This window comes from Glycine soja, mitochondrion (genome assembly GCF_004193775.1).
Source record: "Glycine soja mitochondrion, complete genome".
Lineage (NCBI taxonomy): Eukaryota > Viridiplantae > Streptophyta > Magnoliopsida > Fabales > Fabaceae > Glycine > Glycine soja.
In genome coordinates this window covers 15,001-31,113 of record NC_039768.1, presented here as the reverse complement: position 1 = coordinate 31,113, position 16,113 = coordinate 15,001, and the positions used below count along the sequence as shown (strand labels likewise).

At 44.0% G+C, this 16,113-nt stretch overlaps 5 protein-coding genes across 5 annotated transcripts; 1 reads left to right on the top strand and 4 right to left on the bottom strand.

The window, feature by feature from the left end:
• The first annotated feature begins 1,764 nt into the window (after window positions 1-1,764).
• On the top strand, window positions 1,765-2,154 carry orf129 (hypothetical protein). Its single transcript has one exon. It carries the CDS (start codon window positions 1,765-1,767, stop codon window positions 2,152-2,154), a length of 390 nt encoding a protein of 129 aa, YP_009532804.1.
• Window positions 2,155-9,038: 6,884 nt separating this feature from the next.
• On the bottom strand, window positions 9,039-10,211 carry cob (apocytochrome b). The gene has a single exon. It carries the CDS (start codon window positions 10,209-10,211, stop codon window positions 9,039-9,041), a length of 1,173 nt encoding a protein of 390 aa, YP_009532803.1.
• A 916-nt stretch (window positions 10,212-11,127) lies between these two features.
• Window positions 11,128-11,430, bottom strand: rps14 (ribosomal protein S14). Its single transcript has one exon. The coding sequence runs from the start codon at window positions 11,428-11,430 to the stop codon at window positions 11,128-11,130; it is 303 nt and encodes a 100-aa protein (YP_009532802.1).
• Window positions 11,431-11,437: 7 nt separating this feature from the next.
• Window positions 11,438-11,995, bottom strand: rpl5 (ribosomal protein L5). The gene has a single exon. It carries the CDS (start codon window positions 11,993-11,995, stop codon window positions 11,438-11,440), a length of 558 nt encoding a protein of 185 aa, YP_009532801.1.
• A 169-nt stretch (window positions 11,996-12,164) lies between these two features.
• On the bottom strand, window positions 12,165-12,980 carry orf271 (hypothetical protein). The gene has a single exon. The coding sequence runs from the start codon at window positions 12,978-12,980 to the stop codon at window positions 12,165-12,167; it is 816 nt and encodes a 271-aa protein (YP_009532800.1).
• Window positions 12,981-16,113: the final 3,133 nt, after the last annotated feature.

Genomic DNA, 16,113 nt, shown 5'->3' with positions numbered 1-16,113 from the left:
TTCTTATCTTATATTATATGGTAGCCAGTCTTTGATAGAATGGTTGAATAGAGCCTCCCATCTCTCTCCCAGTATGTCTGATAAGAAGATAGTAGTCAGTCAGTTGTAGGTTGACGAATGGCTTCTTTGAGATTAAGAACATCCTCTGCTTCTCTCTTCTCTTTCCTGTATCGAGCGTGAAGCTAGACTCACAGGTTCCGGAGCGAGGCCCCTAGCGATAGGGGGAAAGAGGGCTCCTTTCGACCAGATTACTAGCTTTCATTCATTCAAAGTCAAGGAACTGGTTTGGGGTAAAGAACTACAGTGATCTGATACCTTCTTCCCTTGGTATGTAACATAGGTTATGTAGGCGTACAACTCTTCCTAGGTTGTATTCGATCACGAATGGCCAAAGAATCGATTAATTAGTAGTATGCCTTATATTTATTGCCTGAAGACCTTTTCTTCTTTCTCTTTGAAATTGGAAGAGGTTCTTGATTCAAAATAAAAGTTTATTAGGCCTGGGCAATTCCTTTGAAAGACTTAGGTATATACTAAGTCCAAGACGGACGCGGAGCTCTCACCTGGGTAACAATCTCGCGTGGGTAAGAAGAAAGCGTCAAAGCTAGGCGCTTCATTCAAAACAAAAAGAAAAAGGCGCAGAACGTTGCAGGAGTTCCTGGAAGTAAGTCAACTCTTGCCGATAGTAGGGCAATCCATCCTTCGTCTCGGGCACAAAATAGGAACTCTTGTACTGGAAAAGAGAAGGACGCAATGCCTTTCTTTTACTTACCCTTTTTATTCTCTTATGTATGATATTTATAGTGACCCAGTAATGCCCCATCAAAGAGCCTATTCGTCGTAAGACTCATTCTCTTGTGAGTCAGTCACTCTCATGTCATGAGACACCTGTCTCAGGTAAGGAGGGACTTCCGGGCTCTCTTGCTTCACTGATTCAATCTTTACCGGTTCGGAAGGAGGAGAATTTGCTTATGTCCATGGGAGACCAAAAAAAGGGGATTGAATCGGGTCAGTCCGCATAGACGAAGCTTGCTCCTTCTGGCTCCTTTCTGTCATCTAGCCCTACCCTAATCAATATCAATAAGGGGAAGGCGAAGAGCTTTCTCTTGATCCTGGGAGAGATCGGGCCATAATCTAATAGGGGAAGGCAAGGCCAGAAAGAGTATATTTCTAGTCCTGATCAAGAAAACTAAATGCCAATCCTCAGTCTTGCATTCCTTCCTAAAGTCTAAAGTGAGGAATCTTTATCGATACCCCTTACCTGACGGTCAAGTAGTTTCAGCTTCTTCATCTCGGTTAATTGAAGCGCTCCTCAAAAGAAGGTGAATGAATTCTGGTTGGCAAGGAATCCAGGGATGAGAGATTGAGAGCGGATAGACAGTATAGAAATAAATTTCTGCCTTATTGATTTTGGGCGAGCTAGCCACGCGGTCTTCCTTATAAGTTAAGTCAACTATTATGTCTGAGTTACCCTCCCTAAGCTCTTTATTATCTGCTCTCTTAGTCCTGCTGCTAGCTGTTAGCTCTTTGCTCTTTGAGGGAGGGGCCGAAAGAGAGAACTGCAGCGATGAAGGAGCAGAAGGAGGATATAGCCGAGTTCATGGCTAGCTTTAAAACGTCTTCAGACTATCTCGCCCAGTACGATATTATAACATCCTATTCTTACAGAAAAACAGCATAATTCCTACTCTTTAAAAAGAATGGCATCATTTATTAACAATATCGGCATCGCACACCCAGGGTCAAGAAAGCAGTTCTATACTAATGAAATATATGAGTCAGTATAAAATCTTACAAGTGCGATACTGGTATTCTAAACACAACTTCCAAAGGTCGCCCATTCTTCTTGAGTTTCCTACCTTCTTGAGGTACGTCTCAGTCTATTATCTCGCTTTCTCCGCAGTATCGATAAATAAGCGTAATATCATCATTAGGAAGACACTGCCCATCTTGAATAGGATTTTAGCTACTAAATATGTTGATGGTCTTTATGAAAAACTATTAACTAGGAATATTATGCTACCCATATGGAAAGAAGACGCTAGGGGAATAGAAAGACCATCAAATAAACGAAGTCAACACCAGGTCTTCCGAAGCATTAACAATTACCTATTTAATATGTACTCAGTCCGGGTGGATATCTCACTACATTGACGCAGTTTGTTCAAAGACGAACGCCCTGAATTATGCCATCTGCTTAGGCTTTCAAATATGGTACGCTCTAATGCCAAGCCTTATGCTGGTCTTAGGGTATTATCATCAAATCTTTAAGCCAGAGGTAGTTAAATACATCAAGGACACCATAGGAGTATGGCACAACTGTCAAGATCGCATCAGATCTAATAGGCAATAATGAATTCTTCATGCAGCCCGACGTGGGAACGCTCGAAAGCAGTGGGGCCTCTGGGACAGGGACCAGACCTGAGTCGCTAACATTTGGGAATAAGAGAAGTAGATATACCCAATTTTTTAACTAGCCAAGGAAGGAAAGCGGGAAAGGTCCGATACAAAGGAAAGGGTTGCGAGGCTTAACGATTTAGAATATAGCTGTTGAGGTGGCACTTGTTCCCCCGGGGCGGGGGTATATGCCCGTAGCTTTATTCTGTCACTTCTTTCAGATCAATGAAGTTGAAAAGTTATAGAGTAAGGGACCCTTGTTTACAAAGCTGTCACTCCAAGAACTCGAAGTCAAGCATCTTCGGGAATATCCAGATTAGTCTTCAACTAGAGAAAGGATAGGAATCTCCTTTGCAGAGTTTTCTTCTCCTGCTGATGTAGCGGTAAAGTCAAAAGTTGGATGCCCTTTTTTCTTTATTTAATTAATTCCGTTGATAGAGCTTTTGAGCGGATGCAAGCACTAGATTCTTCAACGAGTACCAATAATAAATGAATTCACCAGACTAAGAGAAGAAAACAGAACAAAAAGATTAAGCCCAGCCGCCTTCGGGAAGACCTATCTTCGTCGGGAGGAAGAGCCCTCTTTACACCATTGTGATTAGAAAAAACCGAAAAGTGGACCGGCCTAGTAACCAATAGAGCGGGGCTTGATCCCCACTTTAAATCTATTGGATAGAGCCCTCAGCCCAGGGCAAGCGATTGAATTCTATTTGATTATGGGTTAGGTGGAACCTGAAACTAGCACTTACAAATGAGTTAGCAAAAGGAAAAAGACAATTCTCAAATGCGTACAAGACTTTCTTCCTTCTTTGTTTAAGAGGCCAGTCTGCGATGGATGCTCGTGCATGAAAAAGGGCTTTGATCTATTCACCACTTATATAATAGAGCCAATCTCTGCAGGACAAGATATCTATTTTGTCATTGGGAAGTAAGGCTTAAGTCGACGAAAAAGTTAGGAAAGGGGATCATATGGCTAGGGTTGCCCTCGGGGCTCAAGGGTTTAGCGATGAAGAGTGCCAAGCAAAAGGTCAATACCGGTACGCCGATCAAAGAAGTCCAGTGGCAAGGCCCTTTCAGCCAAGCTAGCGTGCTGAACAGAAAGTCGTAGAGTGATGACAGCTTCTTCTTCTTGAGTCATTCGTGTGACAACATCAGGATCTCGTCGAAAGACCTCCTCTGCCTATCTCTCCCGCAAGAGAGGACTCGTTATGGCGCACCTCTTTTTAGCAGTCTCGTCAATAAGATAAGATTGCCCCTCCCTTCTTATTGATTTGATAAAGGGCTTTGTCCACTCCCTCTCTTCTTAGCCGAGCGGAGTGACGGTTTAGTTTAGGCTTTAGATGCCACTGCGAAAGACTCTAGAGATCCACTCTCACAGCGTATACGCGACATCCCTATGTATACACAATCCTTTCAAGCAGCTAGGACAGCTAGCAAGCAAGTTATCTGTTCGCGGACAAGCTCTCTGGATGACAAAAAACATGCTCTTTCATGCGGAAAAAACACGGTCTTTCGTGGAAGTTGGTCGATTTGAAGTCGCTTTATGAGTGAAAATGGGTCGATGACGAAAAAGACGGGGAAAATGATCAACTGTCACATTTTGATGCCAGTTTAGGGCTAAAATGAACTTTCATCCAAAAAGACCGAGAAAACGCTCCACTGGCAGGATCCGATCGGAAATAACCCATGAGGAATTAGAAGAGTGGCTTAAAAGCTCCTTTAAGCCATAAAATTTCCCTTCATTTACACGAGATTCATATTTCTTTTTTGGGATTCCACTAATAGACAGATTGGATAAGAATCTGACTCCCGCACCGGAACTCTTGCTTCTTGGCCAAGAGAGGCTTCTCGCTGCAATCGATTCCTAACATCTGATCGGCGATTGTGAAAAAAGAATAGGAGTCCTTTAGCCTTCGGTCAATAGGAGTAATTCTTCCCTCTAGTAGGTCAGTCTTTAAATGTGTTCCATAGAATAGAAGAGAAAGAGTCAGTCTTTACTCCTTAGTCTGCCGCTATCTTTCATCCCTTAATTGCCTTATCTTTTCTTTTTCTGTTGTAAATGTAAACCGGCCGTTTGTTAGGATCTTCTCGCCGTAACCAGTAATAGGCTTATCTGCCGTTTCATTCGCATTATCGTGAGCGGGTCTGGTGAACTACCCTTTCACTGGTTCTAGCTACTATTGGATTTGAACCCAGAAAGTATTCCAACTCTGCCTTTTAGGGTAAGATACCCTGGCTTTCAGTATACAACACATTTCCTAACTCTTTAGGATAAAATAAACACATCTTCCTTCCCTTACTTCAATTCCAGTCGGGGAGGGGGAGTGGAGAGAAAGAGATCACATTCTATCCTAGGGCTAGGGAGAGAGAGATTCCAGCCTTCTTCCCAACTGAGGCAACAAACAATCGAGCAGAAGGTCTGGCTGTGCGCGAAGAAGGACTTCGGCCATTAGTTAAATTTCACGAGTTGTTGAGGTTAATTCAATCGAACATCAGCTTCGGAGCTTAGAGCACGCCAAGCACAAGCGACTTCCTTTCTTTCTACTTCCTACGAGATTTGAAAGAGAGGTCTTTGTCCCAACCTTTCTTGTCTTCAGTGTCTGTTTACGGCCTCAGGGGAAGGAGAAGCCTCAGCGTACCAAACAGATTCATTAGGTTCAGGGGCTGAAAGGGACGGATTCCCTATTGGGTTCAGGGACGAGTACGGAAAGTCAGAGTCCAAGTCCCAAAGAACGAGTTCAGCCACTTCCTTCGCTATTGATGGGACATCTAGATCTAGGTCAGCCGCATCTGCAGTTGAAGCAGTTGACGGCCGGGCCAAGGCCAACAAGAGCCATGTTTGCATTTGATGAGCCTGACTAGTAGCAGCAACCAGGTTATGTCTGTGCTGTGACTTTATATGAACCGTGTCAGAATGAGCATCAAATCAACCAAAAGTTCTCAGCTTCTTTCTTAAGTGCTTCAGTTCGACGTGATCTATCGCAGACGGTTTTGAATCAGACTCTTCCCCTACTTTCCACGCATCATGAGCGGATTCACCTTTCTCCCTCTGCAACTCCAGCCAATTAGTCATCTGAATCTTAGAATGTGCTAATGGTTGGGGGTCCGCCCAAGCTTTCTCGATCAATAGACAAATTTACCCTCTCCCCGATCCATGCTGTCTTTCGAATCCCTTCATCCGACCCCGTAGTGAGGAGTCTGCATTTCAGAACCTGCAGCTATCTCCAAACCAAGCCCTCGAAAGATTCTAGTGGTTACAGAATCCTCCAGCGGGGAAGGTCAAATTGACTTGCCCTACTGATTTAAGGGTAGGGGAATCCCTATTATATTATTAGCACTTAGAATCGATGATTTCGCGCACCCACCCAGGCACTGGAGAAGGCTTATGATTTGGAAGGATCACCTAAACCTAGAGTAGCCAATTTTGGATCTATCCCTCACCCACAGCAATGGTTATCCCCGTTATCACCTGAATCCTACTTATTCCATGGAAAATGGGAAATGTCAAATTAGGAAGGCGGGGTAAACGGAATGAAGTACATAGAGCCTCATGATAGTCCTTATCCGTGTGTACCGATCCCACCTTCACAGCACAAAATCCCCTTTTCCTCTGGGGTACAGTAAGATTCGAGCAAGATGGAACCGAAATCCTTTGTATTGGCTTTGGGCCATAAATGCGGTAGAGAAGGGTTGCGCCCGAACCTTCAGCATGCGCATGTTTGCACGCCTCTTGCGGAACGAGATCAAACTGAAACTATTAATGCGGATAGAAATGGCATGGAAGCGAACGAACTAGGAAAGCAGCATGGAAAGCGAGGCTCGTAGCACCCCCGCGGAGCGGTAAGGGACGGGACTCTTATACCCCGACTAAGGTGCTTCCATTCCCTACGTATGCCGCTACATGCCTTCGCCGCATCCTCTCATGCCCGGTCCAGAACGTCACATCTTACCATGATTGGTGGGAACGCGGTTTCTCATGATAACAGGGGTTAAGCTGTCCACTCGGGGTGGAAGGTGCGTGCTGCTGAAACTTATTTCAGCATTCTTGGATTAGGCTTTACCGGGCTTCTCTCTTTAAGCTTTAAGGCAGGGCTAAGGCATTGGTTGACTTTCTCTAAGAGTTGGGAGCGAAGGAAAGTTCTTCCCGTTCTGCTTGCTCCTTTAGCTCATCAATGCCTTTATGCTGTCTATTTAAAAAGCTTTCCCTTCCATGGCAGGCTTCAACAGAGTAGGAGTATCCAATTGAACAAAAGGTAGCTCAATAGATAGGGGAAGGGAGTCAAAGGCAAGGGGTGGGGACGCTTCGCTTACACATTCCCTTCAGGGACAACTAGGCGAATGAAGAGCAATGACTAAACCCGGGCGATTTCCAAGACTTGGAATGAATGCCAGCAGTCAAGATTTTCTTTCTTCCTGGCTTGGTAAGTAAGTGCTTTTCTTTGTGGGTGAAGGTTGTTTTGATTGTAGCTGAAGTAGGCAGTCTGCCCTTCTTTCTTTTTTAAGGATTGGAAGTCGAAGTCGTTATGTTAAACCTTGGAAGTAGTCCAAGTAAATTCCGGTCGTATCCGGGGCATTGGCTTTTCCCTTAGCCCGTGCACCTCCTTCCGAAGCAAGTAATTGGATTACTTATTGATTGAAGTTATTCTAGAAAGTTGGTTACTTTCAGAGTCAGAGTTGCTTTCTCTTCCTCTTTTCAGTCTTTCATTTCTGTGTAAGAGCCCAAAAGGGAATCAATCGTTAGCATTCCAATCCGTAAAGAATCTCTTTGTCTTATATTCTCTTTCTCGTATTCGAAGTAGTAGAGCGAGCTTATGTGCTTTTCATTTAAGGGAATGGTCTTTCGCAAAAGAAGTGAGAATCTCCTTCCACCTTTGATTTGATGATAATCGTATCATCCTTGCCTTTCCACCTTCGACTCTCTGCCGGAGAACCACAAACAAGAAAAGAGCTAAGAATGGTGAAGACATTCGCTAGGGAGCTAACATCTTAGATGGTTCATTCCTCTCTCCCTTACACCCTGAAACTAGGGCTTTAAGAAGGGCCCCTCCTACTAGCTTCAATCAGCCCCATACTGATGAAAGGGCTATGCATCGTATCACATTCTACACACCCATCTATCTATTCTGAACCTAGCTTAAGCTCGTCTATCAAAAGGGGTTCACTCGGCCAAAGCCCAATGTGACATTGTAAATACTTGAGGGAGTGAGATGCCCACCCACGCTAACCAACGATCCAATGCGCTTGAGTGGATGAACAGGATCCCTTGTTGGAAGAGAAAAAGCAGAGAATCTTCCCAGAGTGCCCTATTACAGATTACAGACGGGCGATCAAGGGAGGAACTAAACTAGCATGAGTGCGACCAGTCAGCGAAGTCCTTTGTTTGAGAAAAGAATGAGAGCAAGTCGCTGAAGTCACCGCTTTAAGATCAAGGTCTAAGAAATGTTGATGATCCTGAATTGACTGGATGCATTCCCGTGCGGTCTTAGACCCCTTGTATCGAGTGAACCCATTACAGGAGAGATGCATTCAATCCAGGCTTGGCCTATCTCAATCCAATCTCGGATTTACGTTAATTAATTAAGGTAGCTAGGTAGTTCCTGAGTTAGGAGTTAGAGTTGTAGCGGATAACAGATCTGATATCTTATATAGTTCCTCTTTCCTTGCTTCTTAGTTTGTCTAGGAGCAGGAGTAAGAAGTCATAAGTAGTGGTGAATCCGTGTAGCTGTCAGCTGCTTAAATGGTAGTTGTTTATTCTCACCTGGTAGCTGCTTTTAGAGAAGAATCTCTCTTGCTTGGAGCTCTTCTTCGTCCTTCGACCTTTTTTTTGAATGATGTCTTCTCTTCTGGCTTTGGTGGTCGTGGTATAGCCTTTTTAGAAGAAAATATCCTCTTCCCCAGGAAAGCTAACTCAATAGGAATTCTCTCTCTCGCCGATGCTATTGAATCCGCTCTTTTCATTATCAAGGGCAATTTACAAATGTATTAAAGGAAGAGAGTGGTCTTTCCGGGGCTTAAAAGGCCTGACTCGAATTTCCTTCAGTTGTCACAAGAATAGCTCCAGTTGAAGAAGCTGCGATTGTTAACGGATGGTGAGGGATTCGAGTATGAAGCTCATAGTGTTTTTTTGCAATGGAATATGTTGATTATTTGATATTTATTGAATTGCTCTGTTTTAAAGTGCTGTTATCTGTTTTTTTTTTCATGGGTTTTGTGAAAGAATGTCGACTCTGATCTTTACTATTTTGCTATTCAAAGCAATCTGCCCAATGAGCTACGGCTAGATGAGCTAAGGCCAGTGGATTCCTCTCTTTAAATTCCTAAATAAAAGAAGACAGGATCTTCTACTTATTTATATATGCCAACTGCAACTGATTCCACTTGAGCAAGAGCAGCTTGCCGAAGAACAAGAAAGAGATATGCGAAATCAACCAAGACAGGCAAACGGATTGTATTGTTTCATGGAGAGGGGACTAACGTCCCTATTTATTCCCTATGGATTATTAAGGGTGTTTAGGTCATTTTTTCAGTTCTGTCACTCTCTTTTCCCTTTTCTAAGCTATATCAACATAGCCAACTATAAAACTAATGCGCTTGTCAATTAATTCTTGGTGTAATACGTAAATGATTGGTGTCAGAATTTTTCACTGATCAGTCTCATCCGTGTAAGAATTCGGAATTCCTCTTCCAACTCGTCCCGGAATGGGCGTTATGGCAAAGAACAAGAAGAAAACAAAAGGAGGAATTTGTCCAATAGTAACAAAAGGTGCCTCCACAGGTTGACATCCGATCCAACCTAGTAGTAAGCGATCCGCCAAAAGCAACCAAAATATTCCTTGGTGAATAGGGCGAAAACTTGAACTACGCACGTACATACTTTTAAAAAAAGGTAAAGCCAACAGACATATAAAAACTGGTGCTATTGCGGCTACACCTCCCGATTTGTCAGGTATACTACGAAGAATGGCATGGATCGGTAGGAAATACCATTCCGGCACAATATGAGGCGGGGTGGGCATCGGATTAGCAGGTATATAATTGTCGGGATGGCCCAAAACATTAGGAGCATAAAAAATCCAAATGGAAAAAAAGATAGCAAAAGCTACCCAACCTACTAGATCCTTTACATAAAAATAAGGGTAAAAAGAAATTTGATCCATCTCTGAATGTACACCCAATGGATTATTTGATCCATATTGATGCAATGCGGCCAGATGAAGAAGACTGGCGCCTACTAAAAGAAAGGGGAGTAAATGATGAAGACTAAAAAAACGATTTAAGGTGGCATTGTCCACGGAGAAACCACCCCAAAGCCAAGTCACTATGGTATCTCCTACTACAGGTATGGCGCTAGCTAAGCTTGTAATTACTGTAGCTCCCCAAAAGCTCATCTGACCCCAAGGTAGTACGTATCCTGTAAAAGCTGTCACAATCATTAATAGGAAGATTACAACTCCGAGACACCGAACAAATTCCCTAGGACTGCTATAACTCGCATGATATAGACCACGAAAAATATGAAGGTGAACCACAATGAGAAACATACTTGCCCCATTAGCATGCATATAACGGAGCAACCAGCCCCCCTCAACATCTCTCATAACGTGTTCTACGCTGTTGAAAGCTAGATCCACATGAGGTGTGTAATGCATAGCTAAAAAAACGCCAGTCACTATCTGAATGACTAAACAAATACCAGCTAACGAACCGAAGCCCCACCAATAACTAAGATTGCTCGGGGTTGGATAATCTATCAAATGTTGATTAAGTGTGGAGGATATAGGTTCTTTAAGAAGAGAGAATCGTTGGTTCCTCATTTTTTTCTCTTTCCTATCGTGACAACTCTGGTTCCCCCACCTTTTTTTCGTTCTGGGGCCCTACTTAAAAAAAAGAATCCATTATTGTAAGTAAGCCCCCCTTTTGCCTTGAAAGAATTTGGTTTCGCTGCGCCCTGAATCAATCAAAAAGCTTCTTTTTTTTAATTCATCCCATTTTATTTGGGCGAGAGGGAGGCTGTGAGTCACCTGGGCTACGGATTTGTCGGTTGGTTGATTCTCGAAATCACCTCTTGAGAAAAAAAAGGCCCTCGGGTCCCGACCCAAAAATGAATAGGAAGCGGGGCGGGCGAGGGTCTTTCATTAAAGGGGGGAAAAGAGGGGTGGGGCCGCCTTGCGCAGCTTTAGAAAGGAGAGATTTTCAGAAAGTCACTCTCTCCAACCTTTTCTATCTATCCTTAGAAGTTGGGCGAGATAAAGTAAATATGATATTTATTTGCGTTGGTTTTTCCAACGAAACTAAGCACTTTTTTTCTTTATCATTCGGAAGGCTCAGTCCCACACTCTGACTTCCATGATGGGAACAACCTCCGCACTCCGGCGCTCCAATGAACAACAGTTCTCCGCCTGACTTTATTTAGATTAGAATAGTGGTCGATCCCTCGGGAGTTACATTCGTAACTTAATGTTATGTTCACGTTCACGCGGTGATATTATATCCAAGAGTACTACCCTGTACGTAGTCTATGTCTGGGGAGCATACTTGACAGGAGATAGACACAGGCGGTAGATAGGTCCCCCACTTCGATTCCAGCCCCGTTAGCATAGCATCTCCGATCCGAGATAAGGGATTACTCCGTTAGGTCTTTTCGGTCCGGAGCCGGCCGGTAATGGACCTACTTACCTTGCTTGTGGACCAGCTGCAGAGCTAACCCTTGTTCTATTGGTTTGGCGGTTGCTACCAAGACGATTTCTTTATGCCCATCAAAGGACCTCGAGATGCTAATCCACGAAAAACGATACGAGAAATTCGAAAGAACTCATATACGGAACGAGGGCGACCCGTGGAAATACATCGGTTTCTTACTCGTGCAAAGGAACTATTTCTTGGCAACTTGGACAACTTATAACGAAGTTTGTCCCGCATATCACTAGGAAGATCGGAATCTTTACAAAAGGCTTTATAAAGCTTTCGTCTCAATTCATATTTAGCCGCGAGCAATCTGCGTTTGTGATCTCGTATATTTCGCTGATCCGACATCTCTTTCTTACTGAGTTTCTCCCTCATCTTTTTGCAAAAAGCCGCTCCACGGTGGTAAAGTCTCATCTTGTGTGTTGGCCGAAGTGACAATAGTCACATTGAACCCTCGAATATGTTCGAAGATCTCGAAATGATCTTCCAGTTCCGGGGAGAATTCGCAAAACTCCGTTTCCATCGAGAATTGAATGGAGTTTTCCCGTATTTCGACCGGAGAATCTAACAGAGACATTACTGTCGAGATTCTGACCGAAAAATTAGACATTCCATGCCCTCGGAGAGTGCTTTGTCGTGCTAGGTCACTGACATATCCTTTGTCTTTATTTGACCCCAAGAATGGATTGGATCGAAACGACTTTCCTGTCGAACCCCTTTGTGTCTGTATGAATTTCTGACCGCGCGGAATCTCCATAGCCAATTTTCCATTTTTTATTATGAAATCATAGGGTGCCTTTGGTACTACTCTTATTTCACACGATCCAGGAACTTCCATAACGTTGGCGTGATTCAGTTTGAGCAACGGATCCTGACGTGATACATCTTCGTAATGAAAATGGAGTGGAAACATAGTGATGAGAAATCAAAATTCCCTCCATAAAGATAGTCTTTCCTGCACGGAGTAGTGAATAACGAAAGTGAGATGTGCTTGGTTGTTGACCAACAGAGAGCATGGGAAAAAGACCAAAGATATCATAGGGAGCGTCGCGTCTTAGCTTGCACGCGATCTCATCCATGTCCTAGGTGGCAGAGTGTTGATCTCCATCCGCCCGGAATGCCACTCTGTCGGCCAATTGCCGGAAGGTTGCGGACTGCAAACCCGCAGTCTGTAGGTCCTCCCGCATTCGAAGGAGCTTACTTAAGGACTCCTCTCCAGTGGCGGTACGAAGATTATCCAGAGCTCTAGCCCCCCGTCCCATCCAATCCCCGCTTGGGTGAAGGCCCGCCATGACCTGACAAATATCGACCTTGACCTCGAATAGGTCTTCGGCTTCAATCCGGGCCATTTGAATCTCATGGGCTGAAGGAGAGGGGAATCTCCCCAAAAGCCTCCGTTGGATGGATTCAACACTGTCCCCCCCTATAATCTCATTATTTTGATAGGGGTAGGGCAGAGCCCGATTAGCAGCTTCCTGCATAACAGGAAGAGCGGGAGGCATAGCTTGTTCCCCCGGAAGCGGTTGATTGACCGCTGAGGTACTACTACTACGCCCGGAACTTGCCGAGTCTTCGAGCATGTCGGATGTATACGTTAATAAATCCGAAGGGGAAGGTACGGCACCGTCGTCGGCCCTGGCACAAAAGGCAATCGGAATGCTACAGGCGAGAGCCATAAGAAAAACAAAGAGAAAATAAGGGGGCAACTTTCGTGTAGTTTGTGATGGATTAACAAAAAGAAGACCGAGGAAGATCAAAGAAACTAGCAGACTGATCACGAATGAGAGACAAATAGGTGCAAATTCTGACATTACCACAAACCACTTGGTTCTTTCGCTCCTTGCTGGCGGAGCGGCATACCGAAAAAAAAAGAGAATGAAAAAAGCGCGAGTCGTCATTCCATAAAAACGGACCTTACCCTAGAAACCATATCAACCGATTTAATTAACAAATGAATCCCCCTCCCCTTGTTTTTGGGGTTCATTTTTCTGCTTTTCTTCTGCTTTACCTTTAGTTATTATATTATTATAACACGCCCCTTTTCATCTTGCAGGGGGCGGACGCTATAACTAAAGATCCAAGTTCGCTCGAAGGTATATATTACCCCCAAGTTATCATAACGCTCTAAGGTTCGATTTAAATAATCCCTACTGGTTAGCCATGCACTGATAAATTGGCTTAGGTCATCCTTTATACGATATAAATAGTCAAAAAATCACGAGTATCAAAAAGAAATATTTATCCAGTTGAGGCATGATTGATTGAGAAAGAATGATTCCCTCCGAACAGAAAGAGAGTCCGGAGTCTTGAAGAATTCATTCGATTGAGTTGTGGTTGGTTGTTGACCAAGAAAGACATTTCTTGTACTTTTGGGCATTGCTTCTCTTACGAAATCTCTAGTTGGATGAAAATAGCGCTCCTAAATGAAAGCCTTTTTCTTATATACGAAACCGCCAGTGGACAGCGAACAAAGATGCCATTACTTGACTCAATCTATCCGGGTGATCGAAGGCGTATCGCGATCGACGCTTCTTATACGTTGCTTCGACTGCTGTGTACATCCCCAGCCAATAAGAGGAGTGGGTACCATACTCGCTAAGAGGGGATAACAGTGGCTCCGCGCCCCCTAACTACTTAAGACCTTAAAGAGGTGGTTGACGTTCGTAAGGCATAGATCGCTGATTCTCTTAATTTAATTCTTTTAAACTACGCGCTAGACTAGACTAAGAATCCCTCTATTTTAATAAATAGTAAGATTTTTTTCTTTTTTTGGCTATTGGCACTTATATAGAATAGAAAGAAGGAGTTGTCACCCCTCGTCAAAGTACGCCCAAAGACTTTTCTGAAATTAATTCCTTTTTTAAGCAGAGAGAGACCTTTTTCAGTGAGGGGTCGTAGGCCAGTCTTTCAGTAATTTCCGAGGAGTGTAAGCAATTTTTTAAGTTCTTTATAGGTTCACGAACACGACCCGGCAATCGTAGACCCTTCCTCTAGTTAGTGACTTGGCTCCCTTCCTTCTAGTCACTGCTAGTAGGATAACATCAATCTATTAGTCCCTTCTCTTCCTTCTCCTTTTGCTTTCTTTCTGTCCTCTGGTTTAAGGTTCATAAGGGGGGTGCTCGCTACTATAAGACAGCTCTGCATTCCTTCGAGGCAATCGTAGCCAAGCTCTGAGACTATTCAAGCTAGCGTGGTAACGATACTGAGGAGGATACCTAGCTAGTCTTGAACCAGAGCAGGGAAGTGAAGCCCTCGATTAGCAAATAGCTCCCCGTTCTATCCAATAGACTCTTTGCTAAAGTTCAAAGGCCAGTTTGAAGAAGGTCCAATGTCCGTGAGAAGTAAGTGAAACTGCCGTTCCAAAGCTTTTTAAGGTGTGACGCGGGCAGGGCAATCAACCGGAGAACCAAGGAATGGAACTGAACTGAAAGCATAGGCTTCCGCCGAAGCTGCAACCAAAGATGAGTGGCTTGGCTGTTGCCCGGACACCGAACTATTGGCTTTAGCGACCCAATGTCTGTAGATGAAAGACGAGTTCGGAAGTACTGGATAGGTGCCTCCCCCACGAAATGTAGCTTATGCGGAACCTATTACTCCTCAACCACCAACTAGCAGCTCTTGATAGAGAAGCTCTGTAAGGGCCATTTTAGGGCAGGCCCCACTCAATGCGGTTTTTGTCTTTTCTTTTTAAATCCAATCCTCTCTTATTGAATTTCTTCTTTGTGAAGATAGGGAAGCCCTTTCTTTGGCCGACATAAACCAAAAAACATCCTCTAACTGGGCAGGTAGTAGCGTTAGCGTACTAAGAGCCCTCTGGTTGCATTGAAAAAAGATGAGCTTTTTCCCCCTAACTACGGTGGTTCAGAAGATGCCACATCTGCCTCAAGACCCACAGCTTATTCAACAGCTTACGCCCCGCGATTTGTTGCTTCCAAGGTTTTCGATTGGTCTTCTTTCTACCCGGGTTTCAAGCCATCGTCTCAGTCGGTGGCCTAAGATAAGCCAACTTACAAGATCGGATTAGCAAATCATGAAACCTGCCAAAGAAGAGCTTCCAATCGCATATTGCGCCCATACTAGTACCTTTTGTTGTACCTACTTAGGCCACATCTCCTTCCTTTTCCTTCCCAGCATGTCTGTCGTCTTCTTTCTTTGAGGCCATTCTTGGTCTTTCAACTAACCCGAAAAGGGCTACTTACCAATCAAAAGATAAAAAAGAACGAATGAGATAGCTGAAGCCAAAGCCACATTTGAGGATCTTGAATCCGCCGTGAACAAGATCCCCTTCTAGTCGGAGGAAAAAGCCGATGTTAGCTAGATGCTAGTGCTCATGCCAAGAGAGGCTGCCAATTGCCACTATCCCAGATTCCATGCAAGTGCTAGAATCCGATCTGACTCCTCACGCTGGCAAGGATAGAAATGACATAAAGGGAGGTCCTAACTGAATGAATTGAGGTTGAGTAAAAGCCATTCGCTTGAGAACACTTCTGCGATTGGAACTCGATCTGGGATTGGGATCTTAGGGCACTGAGAACCTACTGTATAGTACATTCAAGAGTACTCCTAAAAAAGAAAAAAAGGCACACCCTATTCAAGGCCCTGATGGTCACTCTCCCCGCGCTCTACTACAGGAAAGCTAGCCTGGTTGATCCACTACACGCTAAGAAGCAAGTCCCAACTAACTAAGTAAATCCGGGTTAGACTGAAAGTGACCAGAAATTGCAATCTTCTTTCACAGACTACAGACTAGCGATAGTTAAAAAGAGCGAAGCGTAGCCGTGTTTAAGCCGAAGGCGATAGTGATTCCCGTGTTTACTGAGCTATATCTCTATCTATTAGTTAGCCGGCTTAAAGAGTTTAGACTCACGATACCGAGAAAGCAAGCCGATCATAGACGGAGGTTTAAGCTTGAAGTGAAGTGTCCGCCCTAAGGTGAATCAGATGTTCGAACGAGACTGTTCAGGAACATGTATTGTGGGTATACCTGCACAATAGCTTTCTCTACGAGCCTACAAGCTTAGCTTTGGTTTA